General features: G+C 58.3%; 1 protein-coding gene across 2 annotated transcripts in view; it reads left to right on the top strand.

Moving 5' to 3' along the window:
* SLIT1 (slit guidance ligand 1) overlaps positions 1-16,716 on the top strand; it is a 60,543-nt gene that overhangs the window by 38,895 nt on the left and 4,932 nt on the right. For both annotated transcript variants that reach the window (XR_010081303.1, XM_063405485.1), the window contains exons 5-30: positions 4,209-4,280; positions 4,421-4,492; positions 4,896-4,967; positions 5,272-5,435; positions 5,831-5,978; positions 6,479-6,550; positions 6,802-6,873; positions 6,980-7,051; positions 7,176-7,319; positions 7,468-7,631; positions 7,744-7,767; positions 8,207-8,351; positions 8,485-8,559; positions 8,781-8,924; positions 9,182-9,325; positions 9,441-9,607; positions 10,687-10,819; positions 11,935-12,003; positions 12,380-12,451; positions 12,667-12,738; positions 13,036-13,107; positions 14,421-14,584; positions 14,901-15,025; positions 15,222-15,319; positions 15,965-16,104; positions 16,481-16,574. Coding sequence is in view for 1 of the 2 variants with exons in the window: in XM_063405485.1 (XP_063261555.1) it covers positions 4,209-4,280; positions 4,421-4,492; positions 4,896-4,967; positions 5,272-5,435; positions 5,831-5,978; positions 6,479-6,550; positions 6,802-6,873; positions 6,980-7,051; positions 7,176-7,319; positions 7,468-7,631; positions 7,744-7,767; positions 8,207-8,351; positions 8,485-8,559; positions 8,781-8,924; positions 9,182-9,325; positions 9,441-9,607; positions 10,687-10,819; positions 11,935-12,003; positions 12,380-12,451; positions 12,667-12,738; positions 13,036-13,107; positions 14,421-14,584; positions 14,901-15,025; positions 15,222-15,319; positions 15,965-16,104; positions 16,481-16,574 (2,790 nt within the window). In the remaining variant the exon portion in view is untranslated. The remainder of the gene's footprint in view (positions 1-4,208; positions 4,281-4,420; positions 4,493-4,895; positions 4,968-5,271; positions 5,436-5,830; positions 5,979-6,478; positions 6,551-6,801; positions 6,874-6,979; positions 7,052-7,175; positions 7,320-7,467; positions 7,632-7,743; positions 7,768-8,206; positions 8,352-8,484; positions 8,560-8,780; positions 8,925-9,181; positions 9,326-9,440; positions 9,608-10,686; positions 10,820-11,934; positions 12,004-12,379; positions 12,452-12,666; positions 12,739-13,035; positions 13,108-14,420; positions 14,585-14,900; positions 15,026-15,221; positions 15,320-15,964; positions 16,105-16,480; positions 16,575-16,716) is intronic.

Genomic DNA, 16,716 nt, shown 5'->3' with positions numbered 1-16,716 from the left:
CCGGCGAGGGCAGCGCCCGGCCCGGCCGGAGGGCAGCGCCCGGCCCGGCGAGGGCAGCGCCCGGCCCGGCCGGAGGGCAGGGCCCGGCCGGAGGGCTGCCAGGCCGCCCCGGCGCTCTTGGCAGCGGGGGGCTCGGCGGACGCGGGGCCAGCGCCGCCGGGAAGCAATTACCGCCCCGCTGCGTCCGGCCCTAATCCGCTCACACGGCGCGCAAGGAGCCGGCTCGCCAAACAAGGCTCAATCAGGTTAAAGTGTGAAGTCAGGATTAGCCAAAAGAATGAGAGCGTGGTAATAGCCCCGGCCTCCTTGCCCGGCCGCCGCAGCCCCGCTGCGGCCCCTCCCTCTCGGCCGCCCTCCGGCCCGGCGGGCTCTCGCCGGGGAGATTAAGGCTGCCGGGTTTGTTTGCCTGAGTGGGCTCCCCACTGGGAAGCCGTGTCGAACAGTTTTGCTCGGGCGCCCCGCTAAGCGCCGCGCTGGGGGGTTGGCTCCCGCCGCCGGGCCCCTGCCAGTCCCGGGAGCCGCGTCCGCGCCTGGCTCCGGGCCGAGGCTCCCCGGGAAGCGGTGGCAGCAGGATGGGGCTGTGGCTGCCAGGAGAGGCAGCGCCGGGGCACCTCCTGAGGATCTGCAGATACCGCGCCGACAGCCATCGCACACACAATGGGGCAGAGCAGCCGGGTGTGAGATCTGAGCAGGGAAGCTCCTGAAATCCGGATCCCTGACCAGTGCTATCCCTCTCACTGCCCAGCCGGGGAGGACAAGTGTGGATATAGTCTGGTCATGAGGCTTTCGGGGACTTGGAAGAAAAGTGGATGCCTGCCTTCTTGCCATCACACAGCTGTGGGTTGGAGCTGGCTGCTGCTGTTGTACAGGCATCTGCTGGGTCAGAAATCCTTGTGGGAGGTGAGCCTGGTGACAGAGGTGTCTCACTCCTTGTTATACTTCCCCCTTCACACCCCTGGGTACAGAGCCCTCTGTACCTTGTGCTGTGCAAGGACAAACTCCAGCTGCATGGTCCTGTGGGACCATGGCACAGGGATGGGAGGACAGTGGCCCTTTGAATGGGCTGGCTGTTGGGTAAATGCCTGGATCCAGTATCCAGTATCCAGGAACTCTTAAACTTGGAGCTTTAGGACAGTACCTGGAAGTGAAACCAGAAAAGGTAGTGAGGGTGGTTGTGACAACTCTCCCTCCTCTGTCTGTGCCTGTCCATCAGCTGATCCCCAGCAGGGCTGTCAGACCTGCCAGTGCTCGCGGTCACCGCTGCAAGCTGGCACTCCACAGGCCGTGGCAGTGGCACTCTTGTATTTGGCAGGGGTGTGAGGCGGCACCGATGCAGCCACCGCGGGTGCTGTGAGCGGCACGGCGGAGCGAGGAGAAGCCGTGCCATCTGCTGTTTCTTCTGCGCCAAAGTGTAAAGCAAACATAGCTGGGAGCTATGAAACACCAGGAGGGAAGGGGCCATGCCTTGTTCCAACGCCGGGGCCCAAGGATTCCACAGGCAAAGCATGTGTTTGTCCTGGTGTTGTCAGCTGTGTAACCGTGCAATGTAATCTCAGCCCAGTGCCGGAGACTTGCTGAAACCCTTGCATCCAGCGTCTGTCCCTCTTGGCTTCGGTACCCCCAACGGCAGCACTTCATGGGTGACTGTCACAAAAAGCTGTGAAGGGGAGAAGCCTCTCGCAAAGTCAGTTGCAACCTTCTAGCAGCATTTCACTCGCAAGCTGTAAATGAGCAGCTTGGAGACAGACGCTTGGGTTTACTCCCTGGGCACACTGGGACTCCCATGTGCTCCAGGCAGAGAAATGGGAGCAAGCTTTCCGTGGGGGAAACAAAGAAACCGCAGGCAGCACCTGCCTGGGCAGGCAGTGCCAGAGCTGGGAAAGAGGTGCAGAGCACTGGAGTGTGGTGCTCACCTCTGTGACAGGTTTAATGTTGGACGACAGGCACCTGCCAAGAAGGAATGCAGTGCATTGAATGTTGTGCTAGGAAGAATGGTGAACTGCACCTGGAGGGTTCATAGAATCATAGTATGGCTTGGGTTGGAAGAGACCTTGAAGATCCTATAGTTCAAACCCTGGCCATGGGCAGGGATGGCACCCACTAGATAAGGTTGCTCAGTGCCCCATCCAGCCTGGCCTTGAACACTTCCAAGGATGGGATATCCACAAGTTCTTTGGACAACCTGCTCCACTGGCTCGCTATTCTCAGAGTAAAGAATTTCTTCTTTACATCTAATTTAAAACTTTGCTCTTTTAGTTTAAAACTCTTCACCCTATCGCTGTCTGCCCATGTAAAAAAGTTGCTGTCTTTTCCAATGAGTTTTCTAAAGGATTCCTTCTGGAAGCTAAAAGAGAAAAGAGGATTTGGTGCAATGCTATCTTTTTCTGAAAGATCAGTGAAATTCCTGGGGGTCCCCAGGCTCATCACATCCCCAACATAGTATGAGGGGAAGATGTTTGTATTTGAAGGAGTGCTGGGGAATTGGAGGCTGCTGCAGGTGTCTGGTCCTTTCCCTTTGGGGAGAAGGGGAAGGGACCCTGATCCCTCGTGAGTGGGTCCGGCCGGAGTTCTGGGAATGGCTGGCCCACTCAGGGCAGGCAGTGTGAACAGGGCAGGAAACGCGAGCAGGGCAGGCAGCACAGGCAGCACAAACAGGCAGGGCAGCCTGGCAGTGCCGCCACGTGGGTTGCTGTGAAACTGCGCCTGCTGCTCGCAGAGGAGCTGCGCTGGCCCTTCTCCAGAAGCCTGGGCAGTTCCTGGGGCGGCATCTCCCTTCCACTGCCCCAGCAATGATGCTTTGCCAGCAGGGCTTAGTTTCCCAGGAATGACCCAGAGTGACAAACTGTGCAGGGGGCAGGGGCTGGTGCATCGCACTGGGACTGTATAGCATCTCCTTGGTGGCCAGACATCCCACTGGAGGGCTAGGCAAGCCCACTGTCCTTTTGTTTTCCTTTTCCTAATGCATCTGTGCAAGTAATGCTGGTGCTTCCCTCTGGGAACGTTTCATCATTGTGGCAGTGAAGCTTTCAGCTGGGATGAAGTCCCAATTTTGAGATCTCCAGGTGGTTTGCAAGCAGCTTGTGCCCATTTATTGAGCCCACTTTTTGGAGGAAATGAGGGCATGGGGAGGAACATGGATGCTGTGCCTCCATCCTGACCCAGTCCAGCTGTAGGGTTTCAATAGCAAACAGGCTTTGTTATGTTGAAGCAGAGCTGGTGAGCACTATGTGTGAAATGCTGACATCTACGGACACCCTAAACCCCCTCTTGGGGCTGGGATGGGGGTGTCTGTGTGGCCTGTGTAATTTTGGGGATATTTAATCTGTGCGGAATACCCTGGTCCTGCAGCTCATTCACCCATGGACTTTCATAGGGAAAATGCTATTTTGTACCTCAGTTTCCCTCTGCCAGGAAGGAACTGGGAACTTGCCCTCCTGCCCCAGGGGTGGCTGGAGCAGGACTGTGCTGGCACCCTGGGATGGGAGCAGGCAATGCAGTTGCCAGCCAAGTTCAGAGGAGCTGCTCACTATTAGGGTGGGAGAGGGAATGGCTGTTTGGGAGCCATGGAGAATAAATTTTAAAAAACAGGTCTTCCCAGCTGAGCCACTCCACCCAGACCCTGCTTGCAGTGAGATTTGTGGTCTTCATGGTCTTTAAAAGCCAGCCCAGGCATGGTGAGAGATCTGACCTGCTGCCAGCCATGCAACACAGAGCCCTTGCTGGCTTGGCATGCCCTGGCATTGCAGAGCAGGTGATTACACAGACAGTACCCTGCAGTGATGAAGTAAATAATGACCCGATTATTTGTGCCCTCTGAAGTGCAGGTCAGGCTCCATGGGAATGCCTCCTGGAGCCACTAAGTGTAATTACCAGTTAATCAGCAGGGACCTGTAATCATAGCAGTCAGAGATTATTTAAGTGTGGAGGGTTTTCCCAGAGCTGTGCCAGTCAGCTCTGCTTGTCAGAGCCAGGGACTGCAGTGCCCAGGGAGCCCCAGTCACTTTGAGCCATCCTAGATGGAGCCAGACTTGCCTCAGGACAGCAGAACAGTGGTCAGCCAAGGACCTGAAGCCAAATTACAGTTTGTCTGAGTCCCTGAGGGGTCACTGAGTGCTGGGTCGTGCCCCTGCCTGTGGATGCCCTGCTCCCTTGGGACATCATGCTTTGCAGGCACTGCCCATTTGCCTTCTTGCCTCTTTCTTCTGCAGGGATCTGAGTGAGAACTTCATCCAGGCCATTCCCAGGAAAGCATTCCGTGGGGCCACCGACCTCAAGAACCTGTGAGTCCTGGTAGTGTTGGGCATAAGGGAGTTTGGGGTCACATCCAGTGGCAGCAGGCAGCAGAAGTGATCAGGAGCACTGATTGCTCTCTGCCTGGGCTGTCCAAACAATTTCCCTTTTTTTCCCCTTTCTCCTGCAGGCAACTGGACAAGAATCAGATCAGCTGCATCGAGGATGGAGCTTTCCGTGCCTTGCGGGGGCTGGAGGTCCTGTAAGTGACTGAGGACAGGCTGGAGCTCCAGTCTGCAACCCCATGCAGCATAAGGGTGTCCTCGGGTGTCCCCACTCACTGGGCTGGTGCAGGGACATCCCCAGCGTGCCATTTCTCCCTTGGCTCGAGCAGGGGCTGAGCAGGGTTCTGGTAGAGCTGCTGCAGAGCTGTGCTCCCATGCTTGATCGTGCCCCATGGGGCCACCTGAGTGCCACTGGCTGTGGAGAGGAGAGGCCTGGAAAGGACAGCAAATCCTGCTGGGCATTCGGGCTGTCTCCAGCCTGTAGTTCTCCATACACTCACTCTGTGCTAGGTTGCTCCCAGGAATTAGTGCACCTAGAGCATCTAATATTCCCATTTACAGCCTGTCTGCCCTGACCTGCCCTTCTTTGTCTTCCTGCAGGACCCTGAATAACAACAATATCACCTCCATTCCTGTGTCCAGCTTCAACCACATGCCTAAGCTGCGGACGTTGTGAGTACCAGGGCTGTGGTGGTGGTGGGAGTGACCTCCTAGGCTAGAGTGAGATGTCCCCAGCTCTGATGCTGTGGCTCAGTAGTGCTGGGACAGCACCATGGCAAGGGAATGGAGGGGACACCCCTGCAGAGCATCTCCAAGTACTGCCAAGCAAGGTGGCCTTGGCGACTGTCACAGATGCTCTTAGGCCTCTCTGAATCCCCCCAGCCTTCGGAATGAGCCAGGCTGGGGCATTCAGAGGGCAGTGGGGTGGGCAGGAGCTCTCCTGTGGCTGCTGACTGCTCCACCCATCCGCCTGCAGCCGTCTGCATTCCAACCATCTCTTCTGCGACTGCCACCTGGCCTGGCTGTCGCAGTGGCTGCGCCAGCGCCCCACCATCGGGCTCTTCACCCAGTGCGCCGCCCCCGCCCAGCTCCGCGGCCTCAACGTGGCTGAGATCCAAAAGAACGAGTTCAGCTGCTCCGGTGAGGGGACAGAGGAGGTGGTGGGTGCCAGGGCTGGGACATGGGCCAGGGGAGCAAGACTTGGGCCACCAATGCAGCCCATCTCCACTCCCTGCCATGTGCCCCAGCTCAGGGCCTCAGAACCCATGCTGTCGGTTCATCTCAGGTCAGCACAGTCCTTGGTGTGGGGACAATATGGGGACAATGCCACCCTGTCAGTGTGACAGGACATGAGTGTGTGCCTTTGGAGCTTTTGCATGGTATTGGGCTGCACCAAGAGCTTGTGCACCTGCTCAAGGGTGCCATGAACTGTCCCTGGATGCTGAGCTGTCACCAGGGTCCCTTCTTCAGGGTGCTGCCACATACTGGCCTGGGTCAGTTCTTTACAATTCCAGTGCTGGCTGCTTCCCTGGCAGGACAAACGGACTCAGCACATGGCCAGCTCTGCAGCTTGTCCTCTGGCTCCTGCCCAGCCATGTGCACTTGCAGCAATGGCATTGTGGACTGCCGGGGCAAGGGGCTGACGGCCATCCCCGCCAACCTGCCCGAGACCATGACAGAGATGTGAGTATGGTCCCACACCATCACACCGGGCTCTGGGTGGCTCAAGACACTGGGAACACAGGAGCAAGCCCTGCAGCTCAGCCACTCCATGGGGCAGCAGGCCTTCCTTGCCCTTCTCACACACTGCCCAAATTTAGCCCTGGATTTAGCTGCATTAAAAATGTAAATAGAGAAATAATCTCCTTAGAGGAATCCAATTATGGTGCAAAGCCCCCGCTGGGACAAAGCATGTGGGAGACGGCAGGCACCCCCAAAACCCAAGGTGCTGGGGAGGAGAGGTGCTTCCTCCACCCCAGCCACCATGGTTCCCTCACTCATGGCAGCTCTCCCTGATGGAGAAAACCCCAACCATAGAATGCAAGTTGTCTCTGGGCAGAATATTTCCACTCCTGTGGGGTAACTTACTGTGACCTTAGGGATCCTGCAGGCCCAGCTCTGTCAGTGGGGTTCTGGGGTTTGGCCAGCCCTAGAGCCCTCATCTCTCCCTATTCTCTTTGCAGACGTTTGGAACTCAACGGTATCAAGTCCATCCCCCCTGGAGCCTTCTCACCCTACAAGAAGCTGCGGAGGATGTAAGTGTGCAGCCTCTACCAGCTCACCCTGAACCCCAGCACCCTTCATCCTGCTGGCCACTGCTGAGAGCTGACAGACATGGGACACCTGCTGTGACATGGATGTCCCATCTGGCAGCACTGGGACGGGGTCTTGGATAACCCCAGCTCTGTATAGGGGATGTTGGGGGTGGTCCCCTGGAACTAGCAAAAGGATGAGGACATGGGACAAGAGAAGAGGGGACCAGGCCACCTTCTCCCTTTGGTTTCAGAGACCTGAGCAACAACCAGATCTCGGAGATTGCCCCTGATGCCTTCCAGGGCCTGCGCTCGCTGAACTCCCTGTAAGTGCCTACACAGGTGTGGGTGGGATGGGGTGGATGCTGTACCCCTTAACCATGGCCCACACCACTCCCCCCCATCTCTCTCACATCAACCTTTCTTTCTCAGGGTGCTGTATGGCAACAAGATCACGGACCTCCCTAAGGGTGTCTTTGGAGGACTTTTTGCCCTGCAGCTGCTGTAAGGCATCATGTGGGCCCTGTGGGATGCTTTTGAGGGACATAGAGAAGCAGGACTGAGGTCCCTAGCACCCGTGGTGCAGTGAATGGGTGTCCCCAGACTCACATCCCTCCCTCTCTGCCAGGCTTCTCAATGCCAACAAGATCAACTGCGTACGGGCAGATGCCTTCCAGGACCTGCAGAACCTCTCACTGCTCTCACTCTATGACAACAAGATCCAGAGCCTGGCCAAAGGCACATTCACCTCCCTGCGGGCCATCCAGACTCTGTGAGTGTCCACACCAGCTCCCATGCCTGGGCGGGCGAGCCTCTGGGGGAAAAGCATCTCCAGGGCTGGAGCTGGGGATCACCCACTGCACCTGGTGGTGTGTCACCCACTGTCCCTGGCAGTGTGTCACCTGCTGTCCCTGGCACAGGCACCTGGCCCAGAACCCTTTCATCTGTGACTGCAACCTGAAGTGGCTGGCAGATTTCCTCCGTGCCAACCCCGTGGAGACCAGTGGAGCCCGCTGTGCCAGCCCCCGGCGCTTGGCCAACAAGCGCATCGGCCAGATCAAGAGCAAGAAGTTCCGCTGCTCGGGTGAGCACTGTCCCCAGGCCTGTCACGGGTGTCCTGTGGCATGGCTGTCCTCAGACCTGTCACAGCCTGGTCTCTGTGTGCTCAGAGGGCTGATGTGCTTCTTTTTTTGCAGCCAAAGAGCAGTATTTCATCCCAGGTGAGCAGGGGAGCCACACATATGTGCATAGGTGTGTTCATGGTGCCCTTTTGGCCAGGCTGCCTGTGGGGATGTTGTGCCAGCGCCCCGTGGTCTGCCCAGCAGAACCACGCTTCATTTCCCATGTGCTGGGTGCCAGGATGTGCTGTGGCATCTCCCGTCGTGCCATTACCTGGATGGGCACAGAGGTGTCCCCAGGGTCCAGCCCTGTTTGCAGGAGGGTGGTTGGCAGTGCAGTGCCCCGTGTCCCCAGGACAAATACCTCTGTACATAAGCTGCTTTGGGCATGGAGAAGAGTAATATGTGCACAGGGGCTGGAATGAGGGGAGCTGGGGAAGAAGATGAGATCAGGGGATGTGGGGGAATCAGAGGGAGAGGGGGGTTGCAGTGCTCTGTGCCTCTGCCTGTGGGAGCCCACGCTGCCTTCACCATCACACAGGGACAGAGGATTACCACCTGAACAGTGAATGCAACAGTGACGTGATCTGCCCCCCAAAATGCCGCTGTGAATCTGGTGTGGTCGAGTGCTCCAACCTGAAGCTCACCAAGATCCCAGATCGCATCCCACAGTCCACAGCTGAGCTGTAAGAGTCTCCTCTCTCACTCTGCCTTCCCTCCTGCAGCAGGCACCTTGCTGGCACTGGGGTTTGGCTCGGGGTTTGGGCTGTGCCGGGCACTTTGCAGCTGTCTCCTGAGCTCCCCTGCTGCCCACTCCAGGCGCCTGAACAACAATGAAATCTCCATCCTGGAGGCCACTGGCATTTTCAAGAAACTCCCACATCTGAAGAAAATGTGAGTATTGGGCAGGCACAGCCATGTCAGGAGTGCCCAAGGGCTGGGAAGGAAGATGGGGGTCCTGATGCCAGGGCAGACTGGGGCATGACATGGAGGGTGTGTCCCAACCTGAGGGTCCTCTGAGGCGTCACGGGCTGCTTAGTGGGATCTGGGGGAGGCAGAGCTCAGGATGAGGTGATGGCAGAGCCTCATCCCAGCCTGCTTTTCCCTCTTGACAGCAACCTCAGCAACAACAAGGTGTCGGAGATCGAGGATGGGGCATTTGAGGGGGCATCCTCTGTCAACGAGCTGCACCTCACTGTCAACCAGCTGGAGTCTGTGCGGAGTGGCATGTTCAGGGGCCTGGACGGGCTGAGGACACTGTGAGTCCCTTCTCCTCCATGAGCACCCAGATGGGGACGTCCTTACTCCTTGCCTCCCTGCAGGGCCAGCTCAGGATGCCTTGCCCACCAGCTGGCTGTATCCAGTGCTGGGGGGCAGGTTTTTGCTGCTCAGGGACTTGCTCAGGCTCATTCTGCTGCCCAGCACTGAGGTGGGCACAGCCCGAGCACTGCTAAGGTGGGTTCCCCCCGTGGTGCCTTCCTGTGTTGTAGGTGCCCTTGTTCTCTTCCCTCTGCAGGATGCTGAGGAACAACCGCATCAGCTGCATCCACAATGACAGCTTCACAGGGCTGCGCAACGTCCGCCTGCTCTCCCTGTATGACAACCAGATCAGCACGATTGCACCGGGCGCCTTTGACACGCTGCAGTCCCTCTCCACACTGTATGTCCTGGGCCCCAGGGGATGCCCCCAGCCTGCCTGTGCTGCATCAGAGAGCTGCAGCTCCCCTTGCCTGGTGGTTGTTGGGGTGCTGCCCTTGGCTCTTTCCCACGTGCAGGAACCTGCTGGCCAACCCCTTCAACTGCAACTGCCAGCTGGCCTGGCTGGGGGACTGGCTGCGCAAGAGGAAGATTGTGACAGGGAACCCTCGCTGCCAAAACCCTGACTTCCTCCGGCAGATCCCGCTCCAGGATGTGGCTTTCCCTGACTTCAGGTGTGAGGAAGGTAACTCATGGGCCCTGCAGCTCCAAGGGTGAGGGGAGACCAGGCTGCTCCTCCCAGGATGACACCATGCTCCTTGTCCCAGCACCATCCTTGCTGCCAGGATGTGCCTGTGGCAAGGCAGTAATTCAGGGGGCCCCATGAATGCTCTCCCCTAATGACACGGAAGTTTCTCTTCCTGGTACCCGGCCCTTGGGCACTCCCATATTCACTCTGAAGCCAGAGGAGGAGTTTGCACCCACTGCACCTTGGGGCTCTTGTATGTAGGGGGGTCCATGCTGCATGCTGGCAAACACCGTGCCCTGGGTGCTGACAGGAGCAGATGTGTAGGCAAAGCCCAGTGGGATTCATCCTGCTCCTTCCTGCCTTCCCTTCTCAGCCTTGCACATGCACCGGAGCTGGCGGTGGGCAGATGGAGCAGACGGGGAGTGTGCGTGGGGAGAAAAACCTCCTTTTTTTTTTTTTTTTTTTTTTTTTTTTTTTTTTTTTTTTACATTTAGAGCAGCTTTTGAGCCCTCTGGAAAATATTTACAAACAAATCATCCTTTCCCTCCTCCACCACATCAAAGACTGAAAGGTTGCATCCTGTGCCTTTCCTAACAGTATGAGATTAGCGTATGGTTGTCCCAGGGATGCCTTTCCCGCAGGATTCCAGCATCACGGCAGGGAGGGGGAGCAATGCCACCTCCTCTGGCTGCTCAGCATAGGCTCTGCTTCATCTAACCTGTGCCTGGGAGATGGAGGTTGTTTCAAGAGGATTTGCAGGGCTGAACCCCTTCGTCTGTGCCCTTATCTATGTTTTCCCTGTGGCTGCATTTTTGCATGAAAATGGTGAAAATCAGCACCCCTGAGCTGGCTGGTTGTATCCACACCAGTGGGGCAGGCGATTTCTGGGTGCAGGAGCAATTCCTGCACTGCTGACTCCTGACTGCTATTGCCTGCAACACCCTGCATTGGGGGCAGGGGAGGATGGTTGGCATGGGAGGGAGGCATCCTAGGCAGGCACAAGGCACTGAATCTGGATCACACAATGCCCAAGGGCTGGACCCTGGTGACTTGGTGGCTTTCCATGGCTGGTGCAGGTAAGGAGGAGACCAGCTGCATCCCCCGGCCGCAGTGCCCGCAGGAGTGCACCTGCCTCGACACGGTTGTGCGCTGCAGCAACAAGCACCTCAAGGCCCTGCCCAAGGGGATCCCCAAGAATGTCACAGAGCTGTGAGTACTGGGCAAGTACCCAAGCACTCCCTCTAACCCTCCATCAACTTTACCACTCTGGGTGAGGGGCCTCTGCTGTGGGGTTGCAGGTGCCAGGGCAGAGACTCCGGGCCTCGTCCCCCCACCCCTCATCCTGGCCTGGTGGTGGGAGTAGGACCTAACCCATCCGAGGTATCCTGTCCAGTCCCAACACCAGCAAGTGTCTCAGCAGGAGTCTGTCTGACGATTCAGGGCTATCAAGGGTGTTGTGCAAGAGGTGTTGTCACCCAGCAGCTGAGACCCTTGTCTTTGGCCCTTGGAGGGGACAGTGAGGGACAACCACCCCTGCAGCTGTGGTCCCCACGCAGTCATGCAGCTCAGGGCTCTGTGGTTCCCCGGAGCCTGCCATCAGCAGCGGGGACAGAGGCACCCTGTCTTTGCCATTCCCACTCACCACAGCTGCAGGGATGCCTTGGCAGTGCCAGCCTCAAGCACATGGGCAGTGGGATGTGGTTTGCCTGGGGTCAGCCCCCCATCAGCGTGGGTATCAGGGTGCCATCCATGCAGCCATGCCAGAGCTGGATGTGCAGGCTCTGTGATCCCCATTGCTGTGAAAGGGGCTCTGTGCCCATCTGGGATGAGGGGTGACAGCAAGTCCTGTGTGCAGGGGGTGCAGGCACTGCTTGGGCACATATATATATATATATATATATATATATATATATGCATACCACCCCTGCAGCCCCCTCCACTGTCTTGCACACTCCTCCTCTCCCTGCATCCTGTGCCATCTCTCACATTCTCACACATGCCTTGGAACGCTCGCAGCCTCCCACGCTCCCACTGGATGTGTAAACGCGGCACATTGCTGGCTGTGCCTGCACACGTAGGCTGCCGGGAGAGTGTCCCCAGGGACATGCCTGCAAACCCAGGTGTGCTCATGCACTCACACTCTAGCTCCCCTGCCAGCCCAGGAGTCCCCTGAAAGCCCCTTGGGCCGTGGGTGGAGGAGGGAGGTGGTGCTGGAGATGCTTCTTGAAGCCTGAAGTCCGTGGTGGTGCACAGGAGAAAGAGGGGGAGAGGGAGGAATCTCCTGCTTCTCAGTCGCCCCGAGGTGCTTTTGTTCTCCCTTGCAGCTACCTGGATGGAAACCAGTTCACTCAGGTCCCAGGGCAGCTCTCTACCTTCAAGTATCTGCAGCTTGTGTAAGTAGCCAGGAGCAGGAGCCCAGGCAGCTGGAGGCACTGCTGGAACTTGTGGGTGAGGGCAGGGGCTGTCTCCACGGTGTGTGATCCTGAGGAGAGGTCTGGTGGGGTATGGGGACCTCTGAGATCTCTCTGTGTCCCCCCTCTGCTCTGGAACACAACTGACTGGCAGTGATGCTCAGCCTCTGGCTGCTCACCACCTGGTGCCGGGCATGGAACAGAGAGGGGACAAGTGGCATTGCTGCCATCACCCTGTGTGACAGCCCTGCTGCTCCTTTGGAGGCTGTTTACACCCCACTGCAGCTGAGCAGGCCGGGGAGCAGAGAGAGGGGACAGGGCCCAGCTGGCTCCAAGCCCTGGGGTTTCTGTTTTCCAGCGATCTGAGCAACAACAAGATCAGCTCCCTGAGCAACTCCTCCTTCACCAACATGAGCCAGCTCACCACCCTGTAAGTGATGCCACACCAGGCTGCAGCCCAGCTGAGCTGTGTGGGCTGTTCTGGGGGACCCTGGAGACTGGGGGTGCTGGGGATACCAGGGTCTCCACCCTCTGCCTAGGTGAAGCTGTGGTTTGAGATGGAGCTCACACAGGGGCTGCTCCAGGGTAGCCCGGGGTGGGTTTCTTGCAACACACACAGCTGTGTTGCCTGCTTCCCTTCCGCAGGATCCTCAGCTACAACTCCCTGCAGTGCATCCCTCCGCTGGCCTTCGAGGGCCTCCGCTCCCTGCGGCTGCTGTAAGTGCCTGCCCAAAGCCCTGCTCACAGCCCTGCTCGGCCCCTTCTCTGCTGCTGTCCCTGTCCCTGTGCCTCCTGTGCCCACCTGGAACTGGGTGCATGCAGGTGGGCAGGGCAGAGGCTGCAGGAGGAGCACAGGAAGGTTCATCTGCTCTCAGAGCAGACGGTGCATTTGCAACAGTGACAATGTGATGGGGTCTGGCTCTGCCATCCACACCTGGGCGTGTGGGATGGGGCCACAGTCCTTGCTGCCCACCTTGGAGCCCTGGGCATTGCAGGACCTTCTGCTCTCTGCAGGTCTCTCCATGGCAATGACATTTCCAGCCTCCCCGAGGGCATCTTCGCAGATGTCACCTCCCTGTCCCACCTGTGAGTATCTCCTCCCACTCCTCAGGGCTTAGGGCTGGATGCAGGCTCCAAAGACCTTTAAAAACTACTGAGCTGAGCTTGGCTTCTCTGAGGGGTGACCTGCCTTCTCCCCTCTTCTCTGGGCTGGTACCTGCGACATCATTTGTTGGATAGTGCTGTGACCTGCTGCCCATGCTCAGGCTCAGATCCAGGTGTGCAGCTGAGTCTCCCAGTGCTGCTGGGATGTCCCTATGGACTTAGGTGGATGTGCTGTGGGGTCCTTCCCCAACCCACTAGATCTCTGGGGTCCTCCAAGATGTAGGTCAAGCCGTGCACAGTAGTGTCACAGCTGTGGGTTGGCAGGGGCTGCTCTGACACACCAGTGTTGTCAGCCTTCTGCCAGTGCACTTCCCTGCAACAGCCCCCCAGTTTGTCATCAAGTATCCTCTTGCCAGTGGTGTTTCAGCCACTCTTTGAGTGAGCCTGCACGCCAGGAGCCTTGCCCTATACCCACCACCCAGGGCCAGGGTTTAACTTTGCTCACAGTGTCCTTTTCATCCCCTCCCTGTCTCCAAACTAAGCTGTTCCCAGCTGCCTGCTCCTGACATCCTGGGCATCTCAGGCTGTTCCTTCAGTCCACAAAGAGCAGCTTGATACCCAGTCATGGCCTCCTTGTTTTTTGGGGAGCAACACTGCTTTCTCTGCTCTAATTTCCCTTGGCCATGCTGCCTTCACAGCAGACAGCTGGCACTGCCAGTTCCCACTGGCTGAGCTGTGTCACAGCTGGTGCTGTGAGTGCTATAGGACCAGGTTAGTCAGCCCCAGCAGATCTGCTGTCCCTACTGCCTGCCCTCTGGGCTGCCATCTCCTCCTTCTGTCACATGTTTTGGTCACACTGGCCCACCATCACTGCTGACCTTTGCAGTCAAGGAGGATTCAAAGAGACCTCCAGGTCCTCCACCTCCCACATCATCCTCTGCTTCCATAGTCTGCTGTGGAGAAGAGCAACCCTCCATCCTCCTTTCCCAGAGCAATTCCTTGCTTTCCCCCAATGATGTCTGCACCAGCTCTAGCTGTGACCCACTGCTCCTTCCCACCAGCCCACTCCTGTGTCTGTCCTGCAGGCTTGTGCAGCAGAGCCAGGGCTGGCCCTGCAGCTCCCATGCAGCTCCTGTTGTTCCTGCATGGCCTCAAGGTGCTTTGCCCAGTTTGCTGGCCCCAGGCAGCTTTGCCTGTGTACTGGAGAGGGACTGCCAGGAATTTCTGTGTAGACAGTGGAGGAGAGCCCCAGGGCAGAGCAGGGAGCACTCAATTTTGCCCCTCTCCTCGTGCAGAGCCATCGGGGCCAACCCCCTGTACTGCAGCTGCAACCTGCGCTGGCTCTCCAGCTGGGTCAAGACGGGCTACAAGGAGCCAGGCATTGCCCGCTGTGCTGGGCCCCCCGACATGGAAGGAAAGCTGCTGCTCACCACCCCTGCCAAGAAATTCGAGTGCCAAGGTGAGAGGTGCCCATGCTGTTATCTGTACCCTCCTTTGGGCACGGAGCAGAGCAGTGCTTTGGCTCCAGGATTTTGTCTGTTGAGCTGCCTTGCGGAGGAGGGGTTCCAGGTTGCTTCCATCCTCTGACCTGACTGGTGGCACATCCCTGGTGGCTGAGCAAGCCTGTGGCTGTCCCATTGCCTGCAGCAAAGCCCCTTGGACAGGCTGTGCTCCCAGCAACCCCAGAGGCTCTGACCCCACGTCAGTGCCCACAAAAGGACACGTCCCCATCACTCCTCACACTGACGGTCGTCTCTGTGCCTCCCATCCCACAGGTCCACCTGCCCTGAGTGTTCAGGCCAAGTGCAACCCCTGCCTCTCCAGCCCCTGTCAGAATCAGGGCACCTGCCACAATGACCCCCTTGGCTCCTACCGCTGTGCCTGTCCCAGTGGCTACAAGGTACCCTGGTCCCAGGGGTCCCCAGTGCGTGGGGACATGTCCCTGCAGAGCAGAGCCTCTGCCGTGCCTCTGGGGCTTGCTGCCTGTGGGACCACCTCCCCTCCCTGTGTGCCACAGCATCCTGCTGAGTGGGATGGGGAGAGCTGGGCAGGTGCTGTGGCACCCTCCTCCCTCCCACCTTTCCATCCTTCCCCAGGGCAGGGACTGCGAGGTGGCACTCAGTGGCTGCTCCTCCAACCCCTGTGCCAACGGGGGGACCTGCCAGCCTCAGGAGGGGGAAGGAGCTGGGTTCAGGTGAGTGCTGGACAGGAACCCATGAAAAGTGGGTGTTTGGGCAGTAGCATGGGACCCTGGCATGCCCTGGAGAGAAGTTCTGATACTTCCTTTGCCTCCTGCATGTTCCCTCGGGCATATAGCTGGGATATTGCATTTGAACGGGAGCTCCAGCTCACATTGTCTGACTCCATTCCCCGTGCCCCCCAGCCCAAAAGGCTCCTAGGCTAAGGTCAGTGGGGGAGAGGAGAGTACCATGACCACAGGAGCCAAGGGGGAGGTAGAGGGGTTTGGGACTGGTTGCTGTGGTTCTGGAGTCACTGCTGCACCCTGTGGGGCTGCCTTACCCTCACACAACCCTTAATGCCCTGAATGCTTTAGGCCATTCTGGGAATCAGGCTGTAATTAGGAGCTGAAAATAGTTGGCAGGCTGGGGGGGAGGAGGTAGGCTGTGCAGCCCCCTCCCTGTGCTGAGAGGCCTCTCAGCCTGTTGTCGTGGCAACACAGCATCCTCGGGCAGGCTGTGCTGCCACCCACCCCTGTGCCCAGCGTTTGACAGGAGGACACCAAACCCAGCTCTTTGCCAAGGTCCTGTCATTTTGGGGGAGCCACCCCAAAATGTTCTGTTTCATTTTCCTCCTTGACACTGCCCTGGCCTTGTGGCAGGTGCCTGTGCCCAGTGGGCTTCGAGGGCCCGAGCTGCCACACCACCAGCGACCCCTGCAAGGAGCACAGCTGCGAGAATGGGGGCTCCTGTGTGCCCAATGCCACCAACTACACCTGCCTTTGTCCTGCCTACTACACAGGTACCTGCAATGGAGGCTAGCCATCCCTGAATGGCACAGAGCTGGCATGGGAATGTGCCCAGTGCTTCTACCCACCCATGAGGGCTAAATAGCTCCTCTGCCTGCTGTCTCAATGCCAATTGCCACGGCCTCTGGGCTCAGCTGTCCTGAGTTTGAGTACACCCAGATGAACCCCCACACCCTGGGATGCCCTCAGTGCCTGGCTCAGGCAGGAACTGCCTCCAGGGGAGGAGAGCGCTGTGCCCATGGGGTGAAAGCTGTGGGCTTGGCAGATCCATCTTGAGTTGAGTCCTCAAGGGGTCCCCTCTGCCCCATGGGGACTGGGGATGTTCCTCTGATCCTGGAGCTGCTGGGCACCCCCTCTTCTGCCTTGCAGGGGAATTCTGTGAGCAGCCACCCAATTTCTGCTCAGATGAGCTCAACCCCTGCCAGCATGACTCTACCTGCATCTCCACCAGCCAGGGGCCCAGGTGAGCCCCTCCTCTGCAAACCACTTTTTCTGGTTATCTGTGGGTGGGTAGATTTGCTTTTTGGGACTGCAGTGAGGGGGCATGGAGAGGGGGGTTACAAGGGAAGGAGCAAGCACCCACCGGTGCAAGGGGGAAGGCAGGG

The sequence above is a fragment of the Prinia subflava genome, chromosome 9, assembly GCF_021018805.1.
Source record: "Prinia subflava isolate CZ2003 ecotype Zambia chromosome 9, Cam_Psub_1.2, whole genome shotgun sequence".
NCBI lineage: Eukaryota > Metazoa > Chordata > Aves > Passeriformes > Cisticolidae > Prinia > Prinia subflava.
The sequence above is the reverse complement of the archived record's forward strand: the minus strand, read 5'-3'. Positions and strand labels throughout refer to the sequence as shown.